Source organism: Hydra vulgaris, chromosome 05 (genome assembly GCF_038396675.1).
Source record: "Hydra vulgaris chromosome 05, alternate assembly HydraT2T_AEP".
Taxonomy (NCBI): domain Eukaryota; kingdom Metazoa; phylum Cnidaria; class Hydrozoa; order Anthoathecata; family Hydridae; genus Hydra; species Hydra vulgaris.
In genome coordinates, this window is record NC_088924.1 from 30,762,501 (window position 1) to 30,783,456 (window position 20,956).

Sequence of the window (20,956 nt, forward strand, 5' to 3'; positions counted from 1 at the left end):
GCCTGCTGTTACAAAGAGTGCTGCTGCATCTTATAGCCTGCTTCTACAAGGGTAGTGCTGCTACATCGACTGAGGGTTTGGTTTGGGCAAGCAATCAATCATTTAAAAAAAAAACTTTTAAACTTTTTCTGGTCTGGTTTATTAGCATTAAGTTCATTTGCAGCCTATTTTATGGTTCATTATGGAAAAAAAAATTTTCTATATTGAACTTTCCTTGAAGTAAATTTTATTAAGAGCATAAGATGATTTGTGATGAAATCTTTAGTTATATTTTGTGATGAACTCTTTAATTATATTTTAGGAGTGTCAGGAAAAGTTCTCATAGTTAATAATTTAAATAAAACGCCTCAAACAGTGTCTCAAATGTTAAGTTCGCAAGATGTTATACAAAATAATATACAGCACAAACCAGTTATACTTATTCCAAGCTCAACAGACCAACAGCATGCTCAACAAGTTCAAAGTAATCGTTTGCCTCTAATTGTCAATTCAAATCTTATAAAAAATAACCAACTGCCTGCTTTGCAGCATATACAACCTATTTCAATGAATTCTTTTCAATCCATTCGCCCAAAGTCTTTTGTGCAAAGTATACGTCCAAAGATGGAAATAGTGAGTTCTACATCTTGTGTTAACAGTCAAGGAATTCGTCTTTCTCATTTTCCTGTTTCTAGTTCTGTAACGATAAATCCTTCAAGTGTAGTTGTTTGCAATCCTCTTCAGAATACATTAATAGAAGCTTCTTCTAATTCATCATTAAAAACATTTACAGTTTCGGTTCTTCCCTCGGCATTTGACAAAGCTATGAGTGAGCATTTACAAACTTTGGAAAAAATTGAACCTCATTTGTTTACTCTTAATAAAGGATTGTTAATGAATCAAGGTTCCTCTCATCTTAGTGATGATCAAATGAAACAACATATATTACAAAGTACAAAACAGTTGCATGTTGTTACTTCTACGATCTCATCTTTACAAAATTCTATATCTAAAGAACACAACCAAACAACTCAATCTGCTTTGCAACAACCTTCTAATACTAATGTAATGATTTCTCCAATTAAGCAGTCAAACACTGTACTTAAACAGAATGAAAATCTCCAAAATGTTATCAGGCAGCAGCAACTAAAACAATTGCAAGTAAGTTTTTTTTATAGAATTAGTGAATTGAATATATATTTAAAATTAACAAATTTCTGTTAAATTTAACCAACAATTTTTTTTTTTGGGTAGAAATATGCTTCTTATATGTGTTCTTTTAAGTTTTTATATGTGTTCTAAGTTTCACAAAACTTATTCTAAAATTGTTATATCATAAATATAATATATTTTAATAAACAGTGAATTTGGAAAAATATAGACTATTAATGCATGTTAATTAACAGTAAAATTATTTCATTTTTTCCAAACAATATACAAGTTATCATTGTAAACCATCTTAAAATTAAGTAAAACCATGATAAACCTTTAATTTTCATTAAATTAAAATGACATTTTTTATAATGGCTATAAATATTTTTGGATATTTTTAAATTAAAATGACATTTTTTATAATGGCTATAAATAAATTTTGGATAAAACTAATTTTTTAAGCACCTGCTTAGGCATAACATTTTTAAGGAAAAAAATCTTCTGCATCGCAAAATATAAAAAATGTTTTCTCTTTTTTTTGAACTAAAATGTAAGGTAAATTAAACCCTTGAGTTGACTACCCTAACCATATGCATTCAAGGTTTGTTCTCATACCTTCCAATTATTTTTTGAACATACTTATTTTTGCTTTTTTGCTATAATAGACTTTTGCTTTGTGGTACCCAATCAAAACTTGTTTTATTGTACAACCATGATTATTATCATTCATTATACATGTCTAATCCAGTTAAAGTCTTACTTAAAATGCTACTGAATTTTGAGCAGATTGTTGCTAGGTTGTAAGGTGAAGCCTGGGATGAGGCAAACATTAGAGCTGGAGTACCTCTTAAGTTTCTAATAATATTTGGAACATATTTTATACTAAAAAGGTTTATCATTATATTAACTTCTTTTTAGAATGATGGAATTCTTCTGAACTTTGTTTTGCTTCTTGTAAATCCTTGTTCTTTGTTGTCTACCACTGTTGACAGTGTTATGCAAATTTTGATTGCTTATGGAGAGGGTATTTTAGTTGATCTAATATCTAATGCGTTGTTGCAATTAATTATTTTTATTTGACATGAGAATACATTTTTGTAACAGTACATGCATTCATTTTTCAAATAAAGTCGGAGTAATTAGGTGCATTTTTTTTTCATTATTTTCTTTTATCTGAACATAATAGTGCTTGGTTGTTCCTTTAAATTTTTGATGTATGGCAAATTTTATAACATTTCAAAAATTGATTTGAAAAATTATCTAATATGATTTTACTTAAATTTCTTTTAAAGGTTTATTCAAGAACATTGTGTTTCAATTTAGGTTCTACCTTCAATGGAGTGAATAATAGAGTGCTCTGTTCTTTAAGAACATTAAGCACTTTATTTGTAGAATAAACTAACATAATTTATATATATATATATATATATATATATATATATATATATATATATATATATATATATATATATATATATATATATATATATATATATATAAATTATATTAATTATAAAAATTATATTAATTTATGAATTTAAAGATTGATTAGATAGTAAACTATCAAATTTAATCATCTGAACATTTGAAGCAACTTCTGAACGAGTTTTGGTTAAAGGTACTTCATGAGATGTGCATGAAATTGGTTGAATCAATGCAGAGATAAGTTCTTCGCTATCAAGCCAAAACATGACATTTTAAATATTAAATTTGTAATTTTTTCATCTTCTAAACCTAAACATACCTCCATACCCATGTAAGTTTACACAGTTTACACAGGCAAAATAAAGGATGTGCACTTTTTGGTAAAAAAAAAAGTTAAATGTATTGATGTTTTTAACTTAGTTATTTGCTGAAGGAATTTTTTGTAAGGGAATAAAAAATGGCTCGACTTAAAAGGATCCCAAACCTCCGAGACATGTTGTGTTCATATTAAAGAGAATGATACAAAAATGTTTGGGCTAAATTTTTTTGATTAAAACAAAAGAATAAATGCATACCAAGGAAAACTAATTTTTTTATTGACGAACAATTCAGCGTAATATATAGATTAATATATTTATATTAGATTTATAATAGATTTTATATATATATATATATATATATATATATATATATATATATATATATATATATATGTATATATATATATATATATATATATATATATAGTATGCAAAAATAATAATTGTACACATGAAAAAAACCATAATTTTGAAGATTGCATCAAAAAAATGAGTTGTCTGTTAAAATATTTAAGTTTTTTTTAGATATCTTATCAGGTATTGTTTTAAGAATTTATTTGTGTATTGGTATTAATTAATTGCTTTTCAAACCTATTGAATTATACACTATTGATATAATGATGCATAAAATTGACTGCAAAAAAAATAATTGTACAGTTCAAAAATAATGTCAAATTGATCAAGTTCCATGGAAATTAGTATTGAGTGGGGCCTCCTTTAGCCTTGATTGCCTCATCTAGATGATTTGGCATTGAGTTGAACAAATTTTGGGTCTATTCTATTGTTTCTTTATCCCATGCCCTCATTATAGCTTCTTTCAAGTTGTCTTGGTGTCTAAATGCTTGTTTGCCAATTTTTTTGTCCAAAAAATACCACCAATTTTCTATTGGAAGTCCAGACTTTGAGATGGCCATTCCAAAACACTGATGTTATTTGTGTCAAAGCATAACTTCATTTTCTCGATTGTTAAGAAGCATAACCTTATTGAACTGTTGCTAGTGTGGCTGGTAGAGAACAAAAATGCAAGACCACTAGTGCAATTGATAAAAATATCATTAATGTCATCATTAATGTGAAGAAAAATATATTTGTTTCGGCAGCTAAATTAGCTTTAAAAATTCAAGAAGATCATAACATCACAGTGACTCCTCAAACAATCAGAAATTGTATAAGAGAACAAGGATATAGAGGTAGAGTGGTTCGAAATAACTTTTTTAACTTCTTAACAAAAGAAATATTGATTGGAATTTGCATCAAATAACTTAAAAATGCATATATATTATTAGGAAAAAAATTTCGTGGTCAGATGAGTCAAAATACAATCTCGTCTTGTCGGATGTCCAAAAAGTGTTGCGAAAAAAAGGAGAAACTTATAAATTGAGTTATTTGCGAAGTAGTGTAATGCATTTAGGAGAAAATGTGATGGTTTGGAGTGGTATGAGTTGAAAAGAAGTGGGGAAATTTACATTTATTGATGACAAAATGGATGCTTCAATGTATTGTGAAATTCTCAAAGCTAACTTGCAACCTTATACTTACAATAGTAACCAATTTCATACTCCAGTAGGATAACAATCCAAAACATACTGCTAATAAAGCGAAGATATACTTTGACATAAATAACATCAATGTTTTGGAATGGCCATCTCAAAGTCTGGACTTGAATCCAATAGAAAATTTGTGGTACATTTTGGATAGAAATATTGGCAACCGAGTATTTGGGCGCAAAGACAACTTGAAAAGAAGCTATAATGAAGGCATGGGATAAAATAACAATAGAAGAGACCCAAAATTTGATCAACTCAATGCCAAATCATCTAGATGAGGTCATCAAGGCTAAAGAAGGCCCCACTTAATACTAATTTCCATGGAATTTGATCAATTTGACATCATTTTTGAACTGTACAATTATTTTTTTTTGCAATCTATTTTGTGCATGATTAGATCAATTGTGTAAAATTCAATAGGTTTAAAAAGCAATTAATTCAACCATACACAAATAAATTCTTAAAACAATACTTGATAAGATATCTAAAAAAAACTTTCAAATATTTTAATGGACAACTCATTTTTTTGATGCAATCTTCAAAATTATGGTTTTTTTTAAGTGTACGATGATTATTTTTTGTATATATGTGTGTGTGTGTGTGTTTTATATAAAACTTATATATTTAAAACTATATATTTTTAACTAAAACATATTTTTTAAGGAACAGCATACTGCTATTATTAAAAATCAAGTACAACAACAAGCACTTGAACAAGCAAATCAACAACAAAATGAACTTTTTGTGCTGCAGCAGCAGTTGATTCAACAAGTGAGACTTTTAATTATAATTTTAGTAAACCTAAAAAGATTTAGCTTTATTTAATTCAACCTAATCAGATTTACAGTTATAAACTTATTGAATCAATTATTATATCGATATAAATATTTTGTAAACAAAAAATGGTATGCATTGTTGATGTCAACAAAGAATCAAATAATTTTGAAATGGAATCATTTTTAAATTAATCTCTCAGAAAATATAAGTTTTAATTGTATTGAGTTTTTTTTTAATAATATTTTATATATTAGTTAAGATTTTAAGAAAGTTACAGGACTCAGAGTCACAGAGATCACAGAGTAACAGCAGTCGTTCAAATGCAGTTCACACATGCACAGAGTCACTCACAGAAGTTGCAAATTTGTCTAATTTATTTAGTTATTTTTTTATAGAAATAAATGGATTGTAAGTGTTTCAACAGAAAGATTTTATCATTACGACTCATATTTAATATATTTACAATAAGAAATAGCAGTATTTCTAGCTAAAGTTTTTAAAGCTTAGAAAATCATATATTTTTCAAATTGTGACATTGCAATATTAAGACAAATTGCAATATTAAGACAAAATATATAAATAATAAAAATATATATATTTAATCGTCCAGGTAATCTAAAATATGATAAAGATATTTTTATTACAATGAAAAAGTAATTTAATGGGAAAAAGTACCTTGAAGGAGTTTGATGGGAATCAAATAATAGCTAGGTGTTTCTGTGGAGTTAGGGAAATTTGAAGGGGAAAGAATAATTTTTGATATAATATAATTTTGAAATAATATAATTTTTGATAGTCATTCTTATAACAATAAATATTTAAAATCTTTTTATTCAGGGAAGTCACTGTATTTTTGTATAAAAAGTTGTATATATGATGTAAAACTGATGTAAAAATTATTATTAATGAAATGCATTAGTTTTAACTAGATAATGAAAGACATTAGTTTTAACTAAATAATGAAAGACATTAGTTTTAACTAAATTTAAAAAAAATACCGATTATGATGTTAAAATGTCATTCATTTTTGCTTTTTTTTTAAATTTAGTTAAAAAAATTATTTTTGTTTAACTTATTTAGGTCGAAAATCAAAAACACATGCAACAAAAGCAACAAAGGTTCATAAGTAACTCAATAAACCAACCTGGTTTGCAAGCAAAACTTCAAATTCAACCTCAAAATATAAATTTGTTACAAACATCACAGCAAAAGGCACCATTAAAGTTGTTGTCAAGCCTTACAAATATGGTTAATAAATCAGTAGCGCCAAGCACAGTAACTAATGGTAGATTGTTAACGAATAATTCTAATGATCAATTTTTTCTAATAAATCCATCTGTTTCAATGCAAAATGTCAGACCAGTTCTTGTTCAATTACCTGGCGGAAATACTGTATTATCCACTCAACTAGTAAATGCATCTCATTTGTCATCTGCTCAATTAGCTGAATTGCAAAAGTCATTGTTAATACAACAAAACAAACTTATTCAGCCAATTGTTTCTCAGCAACAAAATGTTATTACTTCTAGTAGTAGTAATCAAAATAGCTCTATAAAAAGTAACTCTGTGCTAAACTTTAATTTAGTTTCAAGTTCATCTATTTTTACTCCACAAACCGTTCTAGTTTCTTCAAGTAAAACTCTTGCTGGTCAAAATATTGTTCAAAAATCTGTTTTAGCTTCCACTAGCCTTTCTTCTATTAATTTTAATGATAAAGCCACAGATATTAGCAATTTGTTTAACAAACAACTCAATAACTTATCTTCCATTCAAAAAGACCAACTTTTAAAACAATTAGGAATGGCTGGTTTAGGTAATGCTCAACTACAAAAAACTTCTCTATCAAATACAATGTTAATTTCTTCTATTTTAAAAAACTCAACAACAGGTACTGCACAAGAAGAACAAAAACAACTTCTGGCTCAACAAGTAAAAAAAACTAACACAATGACTAACAAAGTAAGTAATTTTTTTACTTTAATAACAAAGTTCTTAAGGGTTCACAACAGTTAATATTTTTTATACAAACTCTAATAATTAAATTCTTAAGTATTCACATCAGTTAATATTTAGCAACTGAGAACAGTTTGTATGAACAATTTTGTAACAGTCTTCATGTTAATACACTGCTGTATGAGCACAGTGTATGTAAACAATTTTGTAACAGTTTTATGTTACTACATTACTGATTTAGGACTGCTCAGTTCAAGACTTTAATTTTTGAAATTTGCAATTAATGCTAACAAATAAAGGTATTAAAGTAATGGAAATAATTTTTTTTTAAAGCATAGACTAGTTAAAAGTATACCAGTTTGGGTGTCTTAATTAATCTGTCCAAACTCCCACTTGCCATTGTAAAAAAAGTTTAAAAGACTTTATAAATAGAACTAGATTTTCTTTAAATGATGGGCCCTAGTCAAATAAGCAATCAAATATATTTAGACAACACATCAATCAATTACTTATATACCATACAAAGTATTTGTTTTTGTTGTCTTAGCAAAAGTTTTTTCAGAGAAGCAAGTATTTTTTTTAAATATTAAATTGTGATACGTATTCCTATTATTATTAAACAAGCAGTTTATCAGTAGCAAAAATGTTTGTTTGTTTAAAAAAGAATCTTTTAAATGACAATTATTTAAAAAAACTTTTTACATAAGTTTGAATGACATATGTGTTTGTTACAAGCGCTATTTACAAATAAAACAAATTCAGATAAAATTAAAAAAAAATAATTTCTATTTCAATTTTATTTAAAAGCATTAATCAAAATTGTTCAATAATAAAATTTCATTTTTCTTAAAAAAAAAATTAGTTTATTTTTATTTGCAATTCTTTTTTTGGTTTTCCATCCTACTTTTCATTTTTTACTAAAAATTAAATTCCTTGTAAACATGTTTTAGGCTGCATCAAAAATTTTCACAAGAAATACTATAAACTTTTTTTTCAAAAGACAAGTGAAAGCACAAATATATATTTTTTAATAAATAGTACTTAGAATTTTTAATAAATGTTACTTGGTGCATTTCTCACAACAAAATTGTTTAAAGTAATTAAATAGAGTTTTTATTTTTGCAATAAGTTATATTTTTTATTTGTCACTCATTAACTTTTTAAAAATAAAAAATTATTAATTACAAAGACACTATTACAAACTTAAAAAGTAATAATAATAAATATAATAATATTTAAATTCATTTATACAAATGTCAAGAAAAGAAAGAAATTTGCTATCATATATATTGTTAAACGTAATAGTGTCCACTCGTACGTGTTTGACACTGAACTCTTGGTAGCCATTAGAGCCCATTTGGCAAGAAAGAGTCTCTCAGCACTTTTCTAAAAAAAGTGTAATCTAAATCCCATTTGTATAGCTTACAAATGTTTATAAGTATAAACACCAGTAGGTTAAGTTGAGTTTTCGGGTCGCATATGAAATGATTATCTATAATATATGTTTAATATAAAATAACTTTAAAAAATTTCCTAAAAACTTGAAGTCTTTTTTATTTAAATATGCGTTTAAAAAAGCGACAAGATTGAAAAAACAAAGAGATGTTTTTTATGCTTAGTAGAGGGTTTGAACCTGCGAATTCATTTGGATAATGGTTTAGAAGGCAGCACACCAAACCAATTGGCTACTGAAGATATATGTCATATAGAAAAACAAACCATTTTATAAACTTTTTATGCCGATTGTAATTATTCAACACTTTTTAAGTGGCTACTCTATATAAATGCAACTATATTGCATATCATAGTTGCATATCATCATTGAAAATCATCATGGCATATCATCATTGCAAAGAAGTTTGTAAAAGAAATATTTAAAAACCACAACATTTTATCAAAGGAAAAAAAAGAGTATAAAAATTAGATTCTACAAGTCTTTTTGCTTAAACTGTTTTGTCTTGAATTTTTGTATTTATGTTATTGTGTTTAAAAAAAATTTGCAAGCTTAAAAAAAACAAAAAGAAATTATTTGCTATTCAAGTGGAGTACTTGAACCTTTGATTCTCTTAAGTGTTTTCATAATCAATTATGTAATTCTGCGCATCTAAAGCAGTAAAAAGATAATTTTCTTTCCTAAAGTAGAAAGATTCAGAAGTTAAACTCAAGCATTTTCTTTTGCAATAAATAAACAGGGTGAAAGTTTCTATGCTCTAAGTATGCAGAAAAGATATGCAAGCAAGAGCTAAAGCTCCAGATTCCTGTCATGGCTTGTTTATATATATATATATATATATATATATATATACATACATACATACATACATACATACATACATATATATATATATGTGTGTGTATATATATATATATATATATATATATATATATATATATATATATATATATATATATATATATATATATATATATATATATATATATATATATATATATATATATATAAATTACGTTAGTGTATTCTACAAATAGAGTGCTAAATGTTCTTAAAAAACAGAGGAATAATAAATTAGTAAAAACACTTATCTCATTTTTTTCTTCTACAGCTTGTTTCTCCTTCAGCAGGTTCATCAGGAAGAAGCTATCATACTATCATACTTCTTCCTGATGCTGATGGAGAAACAAGCTGTCGAAGAAAAAAATTAGATTAAAATTAGAAGAGTTTTTACTAATTTGTTGTTGTTCTGTTTTTAAAGAACATTGAGCACTCTATTTGTATATACCGTAAAAACCCCTAATTCAGGATGGTTTAGGACTTGAATTGTCATAACTAGGTCAATATAAAGAATTTTGAAATAATTTTTTTAAATAAATAAACTTCATAACAAGACAAATCAAACAATATAAAAAATATTATTTTTGCAATATAAATCTATCTTTTATTTTACTTTAAAAAAATATTGTCTCTATCCGGAATTAGGTGTTTATGTCCCTAATTCCGGATGCGTATAAAATACAGAAAAACACATACACAAATAATACTAACATTAAAATAATTATTTTAATCCATCAAAAAAATGAAATCGTTTAATAAAAAAAGAATATATATTATTTTATACACATTCGTTAAAAATAAATTCCATGGTTGGACAATAATCAAAGACACATTCAATGCATGACCAATTTGAACACTGCTCACACGCAAGCCATTGGTTATCTAAGTTATTTGTCCAATTAATTTCGCAAGAATAACATAGAAGATCATCAGATACTAAAATGTTATTTGAAGCTTGAGGAAAATGAGGGTCTTCTAATTGATTCTTTGTCTTTATACCTTTTTTACCTGGTATTTTAGACGACTGGCTTTGTCTCAACTTTTTTTTTTTTCTCTTTTCTGTGCATTTTTTGCTTTTTGAGTAGCAGTGGAAATCTTTTTTTGTTCTCTAGTAAATTTTTTTGCAGCTTGCTCATCTAATTTTTGTTTTTTTGATGCTTGTTCAGCTTCATCGTAAGCTATGGCATCCACCGAAGTCATATTATAATTAGCTGGTCGCTTTATTCTCTCACTTTTTTGAACTCTTTTATTTAGAGTTGGTGTCAATTGATCTCGAAGCATATTTAACACTGATTTGTCTATATCTTTGCCCACTTGTTGAACAGCATTATTCAAAGTAGCAAAGCTTTTAAGCAAAAATTCACGATTTGACATTCTTGACAGTGTGTTAGGTGTATTGGTAGCATTTCCCATAACTAATGGACCAGATACTGTTGAAGAATCAAATAAATTTTCAATATTGTTGTTTTTGACAGCTTGAAACACAGCACCAATGGAAGTTTTTTTAGAAGAAATTTGCGAACAATCGAGTGGAAATATACCAGTATTTTTGAAACCACTCCGTGCATTTTCAGGTTTAAGCCCACCATTTTGGATGAGATCCTTAAACATGGCCGGAAAATGTCAATTAGTCAGGCTTTGAAAGTGATTTTTAGTCAAATAACTTTTGACAATTCTCTTCCATGCGCCTTTTACTGTTTTAAAAACGCCAACATCTAGTGGCTGTAAAAAATGGCTAGTATGAGCCGGCAAACGCCAAAGTAAAATAGAATTTTTTAAAGTTTTTTTTTTCAACTCTAAGCTCATATGTGAAGCATGGCCATCAAGTATTAGAACTTTAAATCCTGAAAGTTTGTTTCCGTGAGGCAAAAAAACTGTTTTAAACCACAACAAAAAATGTTCAGATTCCATCCAGCCTGAACTTCTACTGTTATAATAAACATTCTGGGCACCGCCTTTGCACCAGTCTTTCATAACATGTTTGCCTTTATAAATTATTTGATGAGGTAAATAATTACCGAATGCGTCGCAACAAGTCAAGATTGTCGTCATTTGCTTTTCATTCGATGGTGTTAGCTTTTTAGGGTTTTTTGTTCCTTTTCTACAAATAATTTTGACTTTGCCTTGATCAAATTGCAAACCAGACTCATCACAGTTAAATATTTGAAACGGCTTATCGCCTAAATTATGTTCATTATATGCTACTGCTAATTGCTCAAACCAATTGTCAATTATAGCTGGTTGTGTGGCCACAGCTCTAATAGTTTGCATACCGCTTACTTTTCTCGGGCAAATTTCTTTACGATATTTATTCATGAAACCGGAGTACCATTTTCTAGTCGGTTTGTTGTCTTTGAATAGACTACGTTGGTTTGATTTTTTTAAATAGTTTTCAACAACAATAAACACATCTTTTCTATTCAAGCCGAAGCCTATATCACTCATAAATTTTAATAAATCAACAATAATAGCTTCAGTGATGTTGCTCATCTTTCTTGGTGCTCCTTAATTATTAGATGATCCTTTTGTTCTGTCAAAAAGTGTAGATTTAACATTATAACACTTAGCAGCTTGTACGTATGACTTTTTTTTTCAGTAATGGCTTGAATAGCTGGATTCGACTCTCTCGCTCTTCTTTTTGTTTAAAATTATCCATATTCTTTAATACAGTAATAAAATTAACACAAATGCGTTAACTTTATGGATGCTCAAAAAATTAGCTGTATCTGGATTGGTGTCAATTATGTTTTCCCTGGTGGCTATTTTATTTTTTAATACTTTCATGAACATAATATATTATATTATGTGCATGAAAGTGATAAAAAATAAAATAGCCAATTGTAATTAACTGTATCCGGGACTCAAAAGTGTATTTGTTTATTGCTGCTGGCTAATTTGTTTATTATTTTTTTTAGGTACATAAAATAATAATTACCTCTATCCAGAATTAGGTGTCTTTTTTTTTTGGCTGGTAGCAAATTTGTTTTTCATTTTTTTCAATTATTTCAAAAGGTAATTTAATTTTTTTTTTTGGGCTAAAATAATCAGCATAAAATTCTGCACAAAATAGTGTTTTTACTTTTTTAATTTTTTTGTTGCAAGTCAAAGTTATTTTTTTCCTTTTTTTTTTGTTTTTTTAGTTATGAGAGATTTCAAATTGAAATCTTTCATGATTGCATTAGTTTATATAATTTTTTATATTTTTCGATTTGTCTGGTAAAGACGTTTATTAATTAAAAAAAATTATTCATAAATTCATTATATTGAGGTAGTTATGAAACTTTTTACTAAAACCATCCGGAATTAGGTTACATCCGGAATTAGGGGTTTTTACGGTATAGAAGTCATGCATTACATATTTTAACATAATCCTTGCGTTAACCATCAAGAAAATTATAATTGTGTTAACAATCAAGAAGTTGTATGTTGTGGTTACCTAACTTTAGGAAACATTGTGTATCAAAAAAAATTAAAATAGTGAAACCGATTACTCTTTTTTTATGTAGATTCGTTCAGTAAAACGGTCTGCACCTATTGAAGTTGCTACACAGCAAGAACATAGATTAACTAAAAAGTAAATTTTTATTATTTGATCAAAGTGTTTGATAATTTCTTTTTATTTTATTCTTAATAATTTGAATTTTTAGATGGAAACATGTTTTGACTGAAGATCAAACCTGTGTTGTTTCTCCTGATATTAAACATCCATTTAAATCTTTAAATGATGCTGTTACTAGACTTGTACCATATCATGTTTTTTCTTCAAATGATGAAAGTAGCAAAAAAGACTCACTCAAATGTATTTTTTTATATTTTATTATTATTATTATTTGCATGTTTATGCTATGCACAGTTTGTGAAATTGCACAGTTCATGAAATGGACAAATATTTGCTTAATCTATGAATTGTTTGATTACATTGCACAATTCATCGAACTTGCAATTATTTGCAAATATATGTGCAGTATTATAATAGCACACAAAATGCACAATTATGATTACATATGCAATTAATAGAAATGTATACTGCACATTTCATAAACTATGCGCTTTGCTTTTTTCATAATTAAATTTTAAACTCTTTTTTGTAGATAAAGATGTAGATAAATAAAGTCATCCTTGAAAACCGTTACTCTCTTGGAGTACAGCAAAGATCTATCCTTGGTCTTGTATTGTTTCTTATCTATATCAATGATCTTGCTGGAAATCTTACATCAAAAGTGAAAATCTTACAGGAATAAAATATTGAGTTATCTTTACTGATAACTCAATATTTTATTCCTGTCTTGACAGAAAGTCTTCACTTTTTAATTGTTTAGAACAAGTAGACAATCTCAAATCTGATATCTCCTCTGTAATAGTTTGGAGCTTGCAGTAGCTTGTGAATTTTAACTTAAAACTATGTTATTTACTGCAACCTATTATCACAATACTGTTGATATTCCTACATTATTAAATGGCAACCCTCTTAATGAGTCCTCTACTTTATGCCTTTTTGTATTGTTGTTCACTGATAACCTCTCATGGAAACCAAAATACAGTCCATTAAAAAATTAGCATCACTATGTTTGCTTCTCTTCATCGTGATTGCCACTTTCTTAATCCTGATCCCATTCTCTACCTCTGCAAATCTCTTATTCATCCCTTAATTGGATTTTGTTGTCATATTAAGGTTTATTCTTCTAATAATGCTCTTTCTCTTCTAGGCAAGGTCCAATAACGCATTGTAAATGTAGTTGGACCTGCTCTATCTGACAAGCTTGAACCTTTGTCTTATTGTTGTAAAATTGCATCTCTTTCTCTTTTCTACAAATATTATCATGGTTGCTCAAACAATCTATCTCTAGTTTCATCAACTCATTTTTGCTTGACTTAACATTCTGCAAAGTTGCATCTTTTTACTGTATCTGTCTCTTCTTAGGAATTGCTGAATTACTTCATATTAAGTTAAAAATACAGTTTAAAAATTCATTAAAAGAAAAAAATTTTTTGTAAGATACAGTAATAATATAACTAATCGAGCGATTTTTTTTTGTTTTACTTTTTTAAATAAAAATGTTTAAAAGATATGAACCATTTTTAAAATTTTCCTTAAAATTAAATTTAATAGAATGTATTAAAATCAGCAAATTAAAGATTTAAGTTTTTAGGAATATAGAACTAGCGTATTTGATCCCAACCTTGATTTATTCCCAAATTTTATTCCTGCACTCTATGCATATGACTTATCTCTCATCCGAGCTATAAAGGAATCTTTCAGAGTAGCATTACTTCTTCCCACAAAGCCTTGTGAATGAGGATGCTTAGGTCTTTCATTTATCTAGATTAACCAGACTGAAGAGTATAGAAATCTTGTAGAATTCCTCTCATCATTATCACAGTAAATTCTCTCTCATTATCAGATTGCAATACATATGGAGCACTATATTCAAGGAAAATGCTTAATGAATGTCATGTACTGTGCTCAATAAATTTCATGTACTGTGCAAGTTCATATTCTGTGCATAACATGAAAAAATTAAAATAAATATAGGGTTAAGGCACCACCTACCGCAACTTTAAGAAAACTTTTAACTTCAAAACTTCTTAACTCCAAAACCATAACAGATTTTTATTTAGGGTTTTCGAATTAATATTTTATACTCAATTATTAACTAAATTATATAATTTGAATTTGAGTAAAGTTATTTTTTTAATGTTATTTTTAATTTTTTGTAAGATCTAGTACGTTTTTTCACCTTCCGTGATAAAGCACCACCTACCGTAATCGATTCTCCACCTACAGTTTATGAAAAAAATCGTATATTTTAGTTTTAACTTTATATATTTAAATCAAGAAACAAATACATAAATTTAATATGATTACAAAATAAAGAAGACATTGGTTATAAAATTATTCACCAAAGCTTTTTTCTGAATTTAAACTTTTTTTCTTTTTAAATTTTTTTTTATGTTTTTTTTTTTGTCTTTTGTTTTTATTTTCTTTTGTTTTCTTTTAGCTTGTAACAGCTAAGCTTTTCTTGTAAGCTCTCTCTTGTAAGCTTTTCTTTTAGATTTTTCTTGTTTGTTTTTTTCTTTTAATTCTTTTTTTTTCAGTTTTATTTTTACGTTCAATTTTTTTGATATCTTCTTTTTCCTTTGCATTTTCTCTAGTTATTTGAATCTCTAACCATTTGGATGAAGTTACAACGCTCGGAAATCGTTCAACTTGTTTCAGCCTTTTTTTCGTGATTGGTTGTTTTGGCCATTAAAGAAAGTCGTGTAATGGGTTTGCATCTTTTATTATTTGTTTATTTGAATCTGGTGGATCTGCTGCTGATTTACTTTCACCGGATTCATCAATTATTACGTTTTTTCCAAATTCGCTAACATTACTAGATACGATTTCATTTTGCTTACTGCTAATATCTAAATACGATTCTTTATCGATTTCATTGTTCAATACATTATTGTTGGCTTCTATTAAATTTATGGTTTGTTAGGAGCTATCGCTAAATTTAAGTTTTTTCCAAAAATTAAATAATTCTCTGAAGTCAGTTTTACCTCCCCATTCTTTATTTCCAGTTTTTTCAAACTGCAGCAATACTTCAGGTGCAACGTTATTTTCAAATATGTTTCCCACGTTATTATGGCTTGAAAGATTCGTTTCATTATTATCAATTGTGGAACTCAATTTAACACGTTGAATTACTTTTTTATAATCAACATTGTTCGCATTAAATGGGAATATTCCTTCCAACCTAAATCCGTTAATAATATTTTTTTTCATATTTGGATCCATAACAAAATTATTCAACAACATTGGTACATTTTCTTTGCAAATTTCATTAAAATCGTTATCCAATTTAAATTGCCGACAAATGTTCTGCCACTTTTTTTTCATTGGTCCGAAAACTAACACATCTAATGGTTGTAAGATGTGTGTAGCATTAGGAAACAACAAAATAAAATGAATTCTTTCCGAAGAGCAATACATGCTGAGCTCTTTAGACAGATGCGAGCGATGTCCATCCATGAACATATATATAGGTAATTGTGTATTAATAGATTTCAAATATGGTACTAACACATTTGTGAAGTATTCATAAAAGCATTCGGCAGTCATCCAGCCACTGTCACTTTTACCGAGTCCCCAACCTGGTGGTACAGCAGCAGCAATAGTTTTTGGCATTCGAGCATACTTGTACAATGTTAATGATGGTGCAAATTCGCCATTTGCATTTACGCAAAATAGAGTTGTAAGGTTTTCCTTATTGCTGTTGTTGCATTCTTCATAAACATTTCTTCCTCTAATGCCAATTATTTTTCCAGTTTTTGGTGCTAACTCAAAACCAGTTTCATCTAAATTAAAAACACGAGATGGATTATTAAGGTAATACGCATTATCGCCTAATAATTCATACAACTCATTAAACCATTTTCTTATCGATGCTTCAGTTATAAGACCTCTAGCTCGACTAATATGCTCTGCTCGTTTTTGCGATAATTCCTTATGACGACGCATATATTTATAAAATCAGTTTTTACTTGGGATATCATCTTTAAATGGTGTTTTTATACCTCGCCCTAAAACTATTTTTTGTACCACCTTAATTAATAACTTTTTGTTATCGCAAAACCCATGTTAGCGCACTGCATTAAGCAAGCAACCAATTCATTCTCTATTTCTTCTCCAAGATATGGTTTAAAGCCAGAGTTTTGCCGTTTGGGTTGGCTTTTATCAGATAACTTGTCGCGCAAGGTACTTTCAGAAACATTAAACTTTTTGCTGACACATAAAATTTTTTCACCTTTATTTAAAGCTCAAAGTGCTACATGCAGTTGTTCTTCTAAATACAAAAGCTTTTCTTGAATATTTTTTTCTTTTTTGAACCTTGCATCTTTTTAATCGAATTCATTTTACATAATAAAGTATAAAAAACATATCAAATAAATACTCCCTAGGCTTAAATTACCTTTAATTGGTAATTGAGTTGAACTGAAATGGTTTTTTAGAGAGAAAATTTCACAATAAAACACATCCGAAAAAATATTTTTTTAAACGGTAAGTGCTAACTATTATAATTTTCGTAATCTCCTACCGTGTAAAAGATTAAACAATGTTATACAAAAAATACTAATATTTTTTTATAAAATTCAAAATATCCAATGTTCTTACAACTATATTAAACTTTTATCAAAAAAATTATATAAGTTTTAAGCCGTAAAAAAACTAGAGAAATTTTTTTTTACTGTTAAAGATTTTCTTAAGAAAGCAATAAAAAACATCTCAAATTTTTAAAAATGTATCTTTTTAAAAATTATTTATTAGTGAAATAAGTTAGTTTTGTATAAAACAATACTAAAAAAATAAATTTAAAAAAAAAACATAAAAAATTTATTAATTTTTTCAAAAACCACGGTAGGTGCTTCATCACGGTAGGGGGTGCCACGACCCTAATATAAAATAAAATTAAAAAAAGGTTAATTTTTTTTTTAAGTTGATATACTCTTTGAATGTTATGCAAGAAATGTTTTGGAACGAAAAACATGGTTGCTAAACAAGTTCAATAGAATAATGTTTGATGAAGATCTTGTAAGTTTTATTATTATCAGTGACTTTAAAACAATTTTAAACGATGAATAATATCAGTTGTGTCAAACATTGGTTAATTTCAATTAATTTATGGGTATTAAATTTATACTTTAAGTTGATTTGTTTTGATGTTCTCAATATAAATTTGTTTTGATATATTAATTTAATTTTAAATAGTTTTTAACTTTTAAAAAATATATATAAACCAGAATTTTGCTCCAAATGAAGTCTTAAAGAACAGTTTAATCAGACTTTTTGAGTTAATGTAGTTTTTCTATTATCTTGAGATTTTTGTTTATGAATTAATTAATAAGTTGTAAATTGAAGATTTAATTAATTTTAAGAATGTCGAGTTTTTTTTAGTTAGTAACAAAGATTAATTTTTCAATAATCTTAGCAGTTCTTGAAAATAATGTAAAATAATTTTTATTTAAATTTTAACTTAAGTCCATTAAAACTAATGCACAACTAATTTTCTAGCTTGTTGCATGAATTATTTTTTAATGCACAACTAATTATGCTTGAATTCTTTTTTAACTAATAAGTTTAAGTGAATGTTTTATTAGATTTTTGATTTTATATCAGATATTTTGATAGAAATTAAATTCAAGCTTTTAAGTTTTCTCTAATCTTTTTATAATAGTATTTTCCAGACATATTTGCTGCATTGGTTGCTCCTTGACCCCTGCAGAATGATAAATTTAAGTTACATTCTACCAAAATTTCATTTATTTTGTTTGCAAATCCGCATCTGTTTTTTTTTTTTCATAGTCAACTGTTGTGAGAAATCTTACCTGTATATCCCAAGTGAAAATGTTAATTTTCAAAAACATGATGAATACTCAACACTTCTTTTTTTTTTATTTCACTGCAATTTTGTATCAGATATTTAAATAGAAATTTAACTAAAGTTTTTGAATAAGTTTTCTTTAATCTATTTCACTGCAGTATTTAATTTTTTTTAAACAACTTCATTAATTGGTGCTTTCGCAACTATTTTATTTTTCATTATTTTGAAAAGTTTTTTATGATGCAATTTCAATTTTAAAGAGTCATTTAAAAATAATCTTAAATTCAAAACAGAAACAAGTTTAAAAAGCATTTTGCTGTTCTAACCCAAAATCATTATAGCAGCTCCCTTGCATGCTCTTCTTATATCAGTCAATGTATGTACTGAAGTATTCTCAGCTCCTTAAATCAAAATGATGTCATTTTGGTTTAAAGAGCTGTCTGATTAAACAAATGTAAACTTGAAAATAAATAAATTATAAACTGGAAAGAGAAATAAAAACTAAAAAAATACATTTTAAATGAATGATAAAGCGAATAAAAATAAACCAGAAAAAATATAAGCATAAAATTTATATTTTAATTTAAAAGTGTTTCTCAACAAAGAATTTAGAAAAAGCTTAATTACTTTGAAACTTGATTATTGAAAATTTGAAAATTTAGTAATTTCCTAATGTCTACAAAGCAAATAAAACCTTTTAAAAAATATCGGTTAGAAGGATTTGAACCCTAGTCCAATGCTGATATAACATTCGCGCCTCAAATAACACAATTGATCAACCTAAGCAACATTAACGTGGCAATATAAGAAAAAGTTATTAGCTTTAAACTATTAATTGAAACACTTTTAAATTAAGTTTAAACTATTAGTTGAGACACTTCTAAATTTAAAAATTTCTTGTTACATTAGTTTGGTTTTTTCAGTGCATTTTTTAAAACACAAATTATTAATATATGCATAAAAATGTAGCCAAGTTGTCAAAAAAAGTATTGTATGCATTGTCATATAGGGAGCAGGCTTGATATATATATATATATATATATATATATATATATATATATATATATATATATATATATATATATATATATATATATATATATATATATATATATATATATATACATGGTGCATAAGCTATTTGAGAACATATTTTTAATTTTTTGTAAATAATAAAAAGTCAAACAGAAAATATTTTTAATCAAAATCAATTATATAAATAATATAAGATAAACTATTGTTTAATAATTTCATTCAATGACAGCTTCGATTTGAGACCTAAACCGACTGCAAGCGTGCTTGAGGTGGCCCTCATCTATGTTGTCTATTACTCAGACAATGGATTCTTTCAGAGAATCTTCAGTGTTATGGGAAGGTTTATTAACATCTCTCTCAACGACGCCCTACACGTATTAATCTGATGGATTCAGGTCTGGAGAGTTCAGAGGCCACAAGTTTGGAGTGGTGTGATCATAAAAATGGTCTTCCAATCATTCCTGAGTGTTTTAAGCCTTATGTGCTGGTGCAGAGTCTTGTTGAAAAATGTAGGGCCTTTCATTTCTTACTCTATTGATTCAAGGCTTAACAACAGTACTCAAGACTTCAAAGTAAGCAGCAGAAGTGACTCTTAGTCCTTGCGGAAAGAAGTGCGGTGGCATCACATGTCCTTCGAATTGTGGCTTCTGAAACACCCAGGTCTTTTGCAATGGACCTTATTGATTTTTGGGGGCTCTCGTCAACGATATTTTGAACTTGATAAATTAATTCAGGTGTTCTAGTCATGTCTGACTGTTGCTCGTGCCTTTTACATTTAGCAGCTTGATTACAATCACCATCATTTTCTTCTAACTCCTTGCAAACATTAAGAACAATAGATCCGGTGACTTTAGGAAATTGTGCAATTTGTAAATCGCTATGCTCTACCTTTAATGCTACAATTATAGCATGTCTTTTCATTTCTTGTGTTTAATTTCATTTCTTGTAGTTTATTATCTGTCATTTTTAATTATCTGCAAAAAATAAAAAAAATTAATGTAACATAAAGAAATAATGACATTACGTGATGTTCTCAAATAGCTGACGCACCCTGTATATATGTGTGTGTCTGTGTGTGTGTGTGTGTGTGTGTGTGTGTGTGTGTGTGTG

The 20,956-nt window shown here is 27.3% G+C and overlaps 1 protein-coding gene across 2 annotated transcripts in view; it reads left to right on the forward strand.

The window, feature by feature from the left end:
- The window catches only part of LOC136071955 (uncharacterized), a 42,216-nt gene that overhangs the window by 8,882 nt on the left and 12,378 nt on the right, over positions 1-20,956 (forward strand). For both annotated transcript variants that reach the window (XM_065797908.1, XM_065797909.1), the window contains exons 3-8: positions 302-1,140; positions 5,087-5,194; positions 6,281-7,159; positions 12,953-13,020; positions 13,094-13,245; positions 17,927-18,021. In XM_065797908.1, the coding sequence (XP_065653980.1) occupies positions 302-1,140; positions 5,087-5,194; positions 6,281-7,159; positions 12,953-13,020; positions 13,094-13,245; positions 17,927-18,021 (2,141 nt within the window). The remainder of the gene's footprint in view (positions 1-301; positions 1,141-5,086; positions 5,195-6,280; positions 7,160-12,952; positions 13,021-13,093; positions 13,246-17,926; positions 18,022-20,956) is intronic.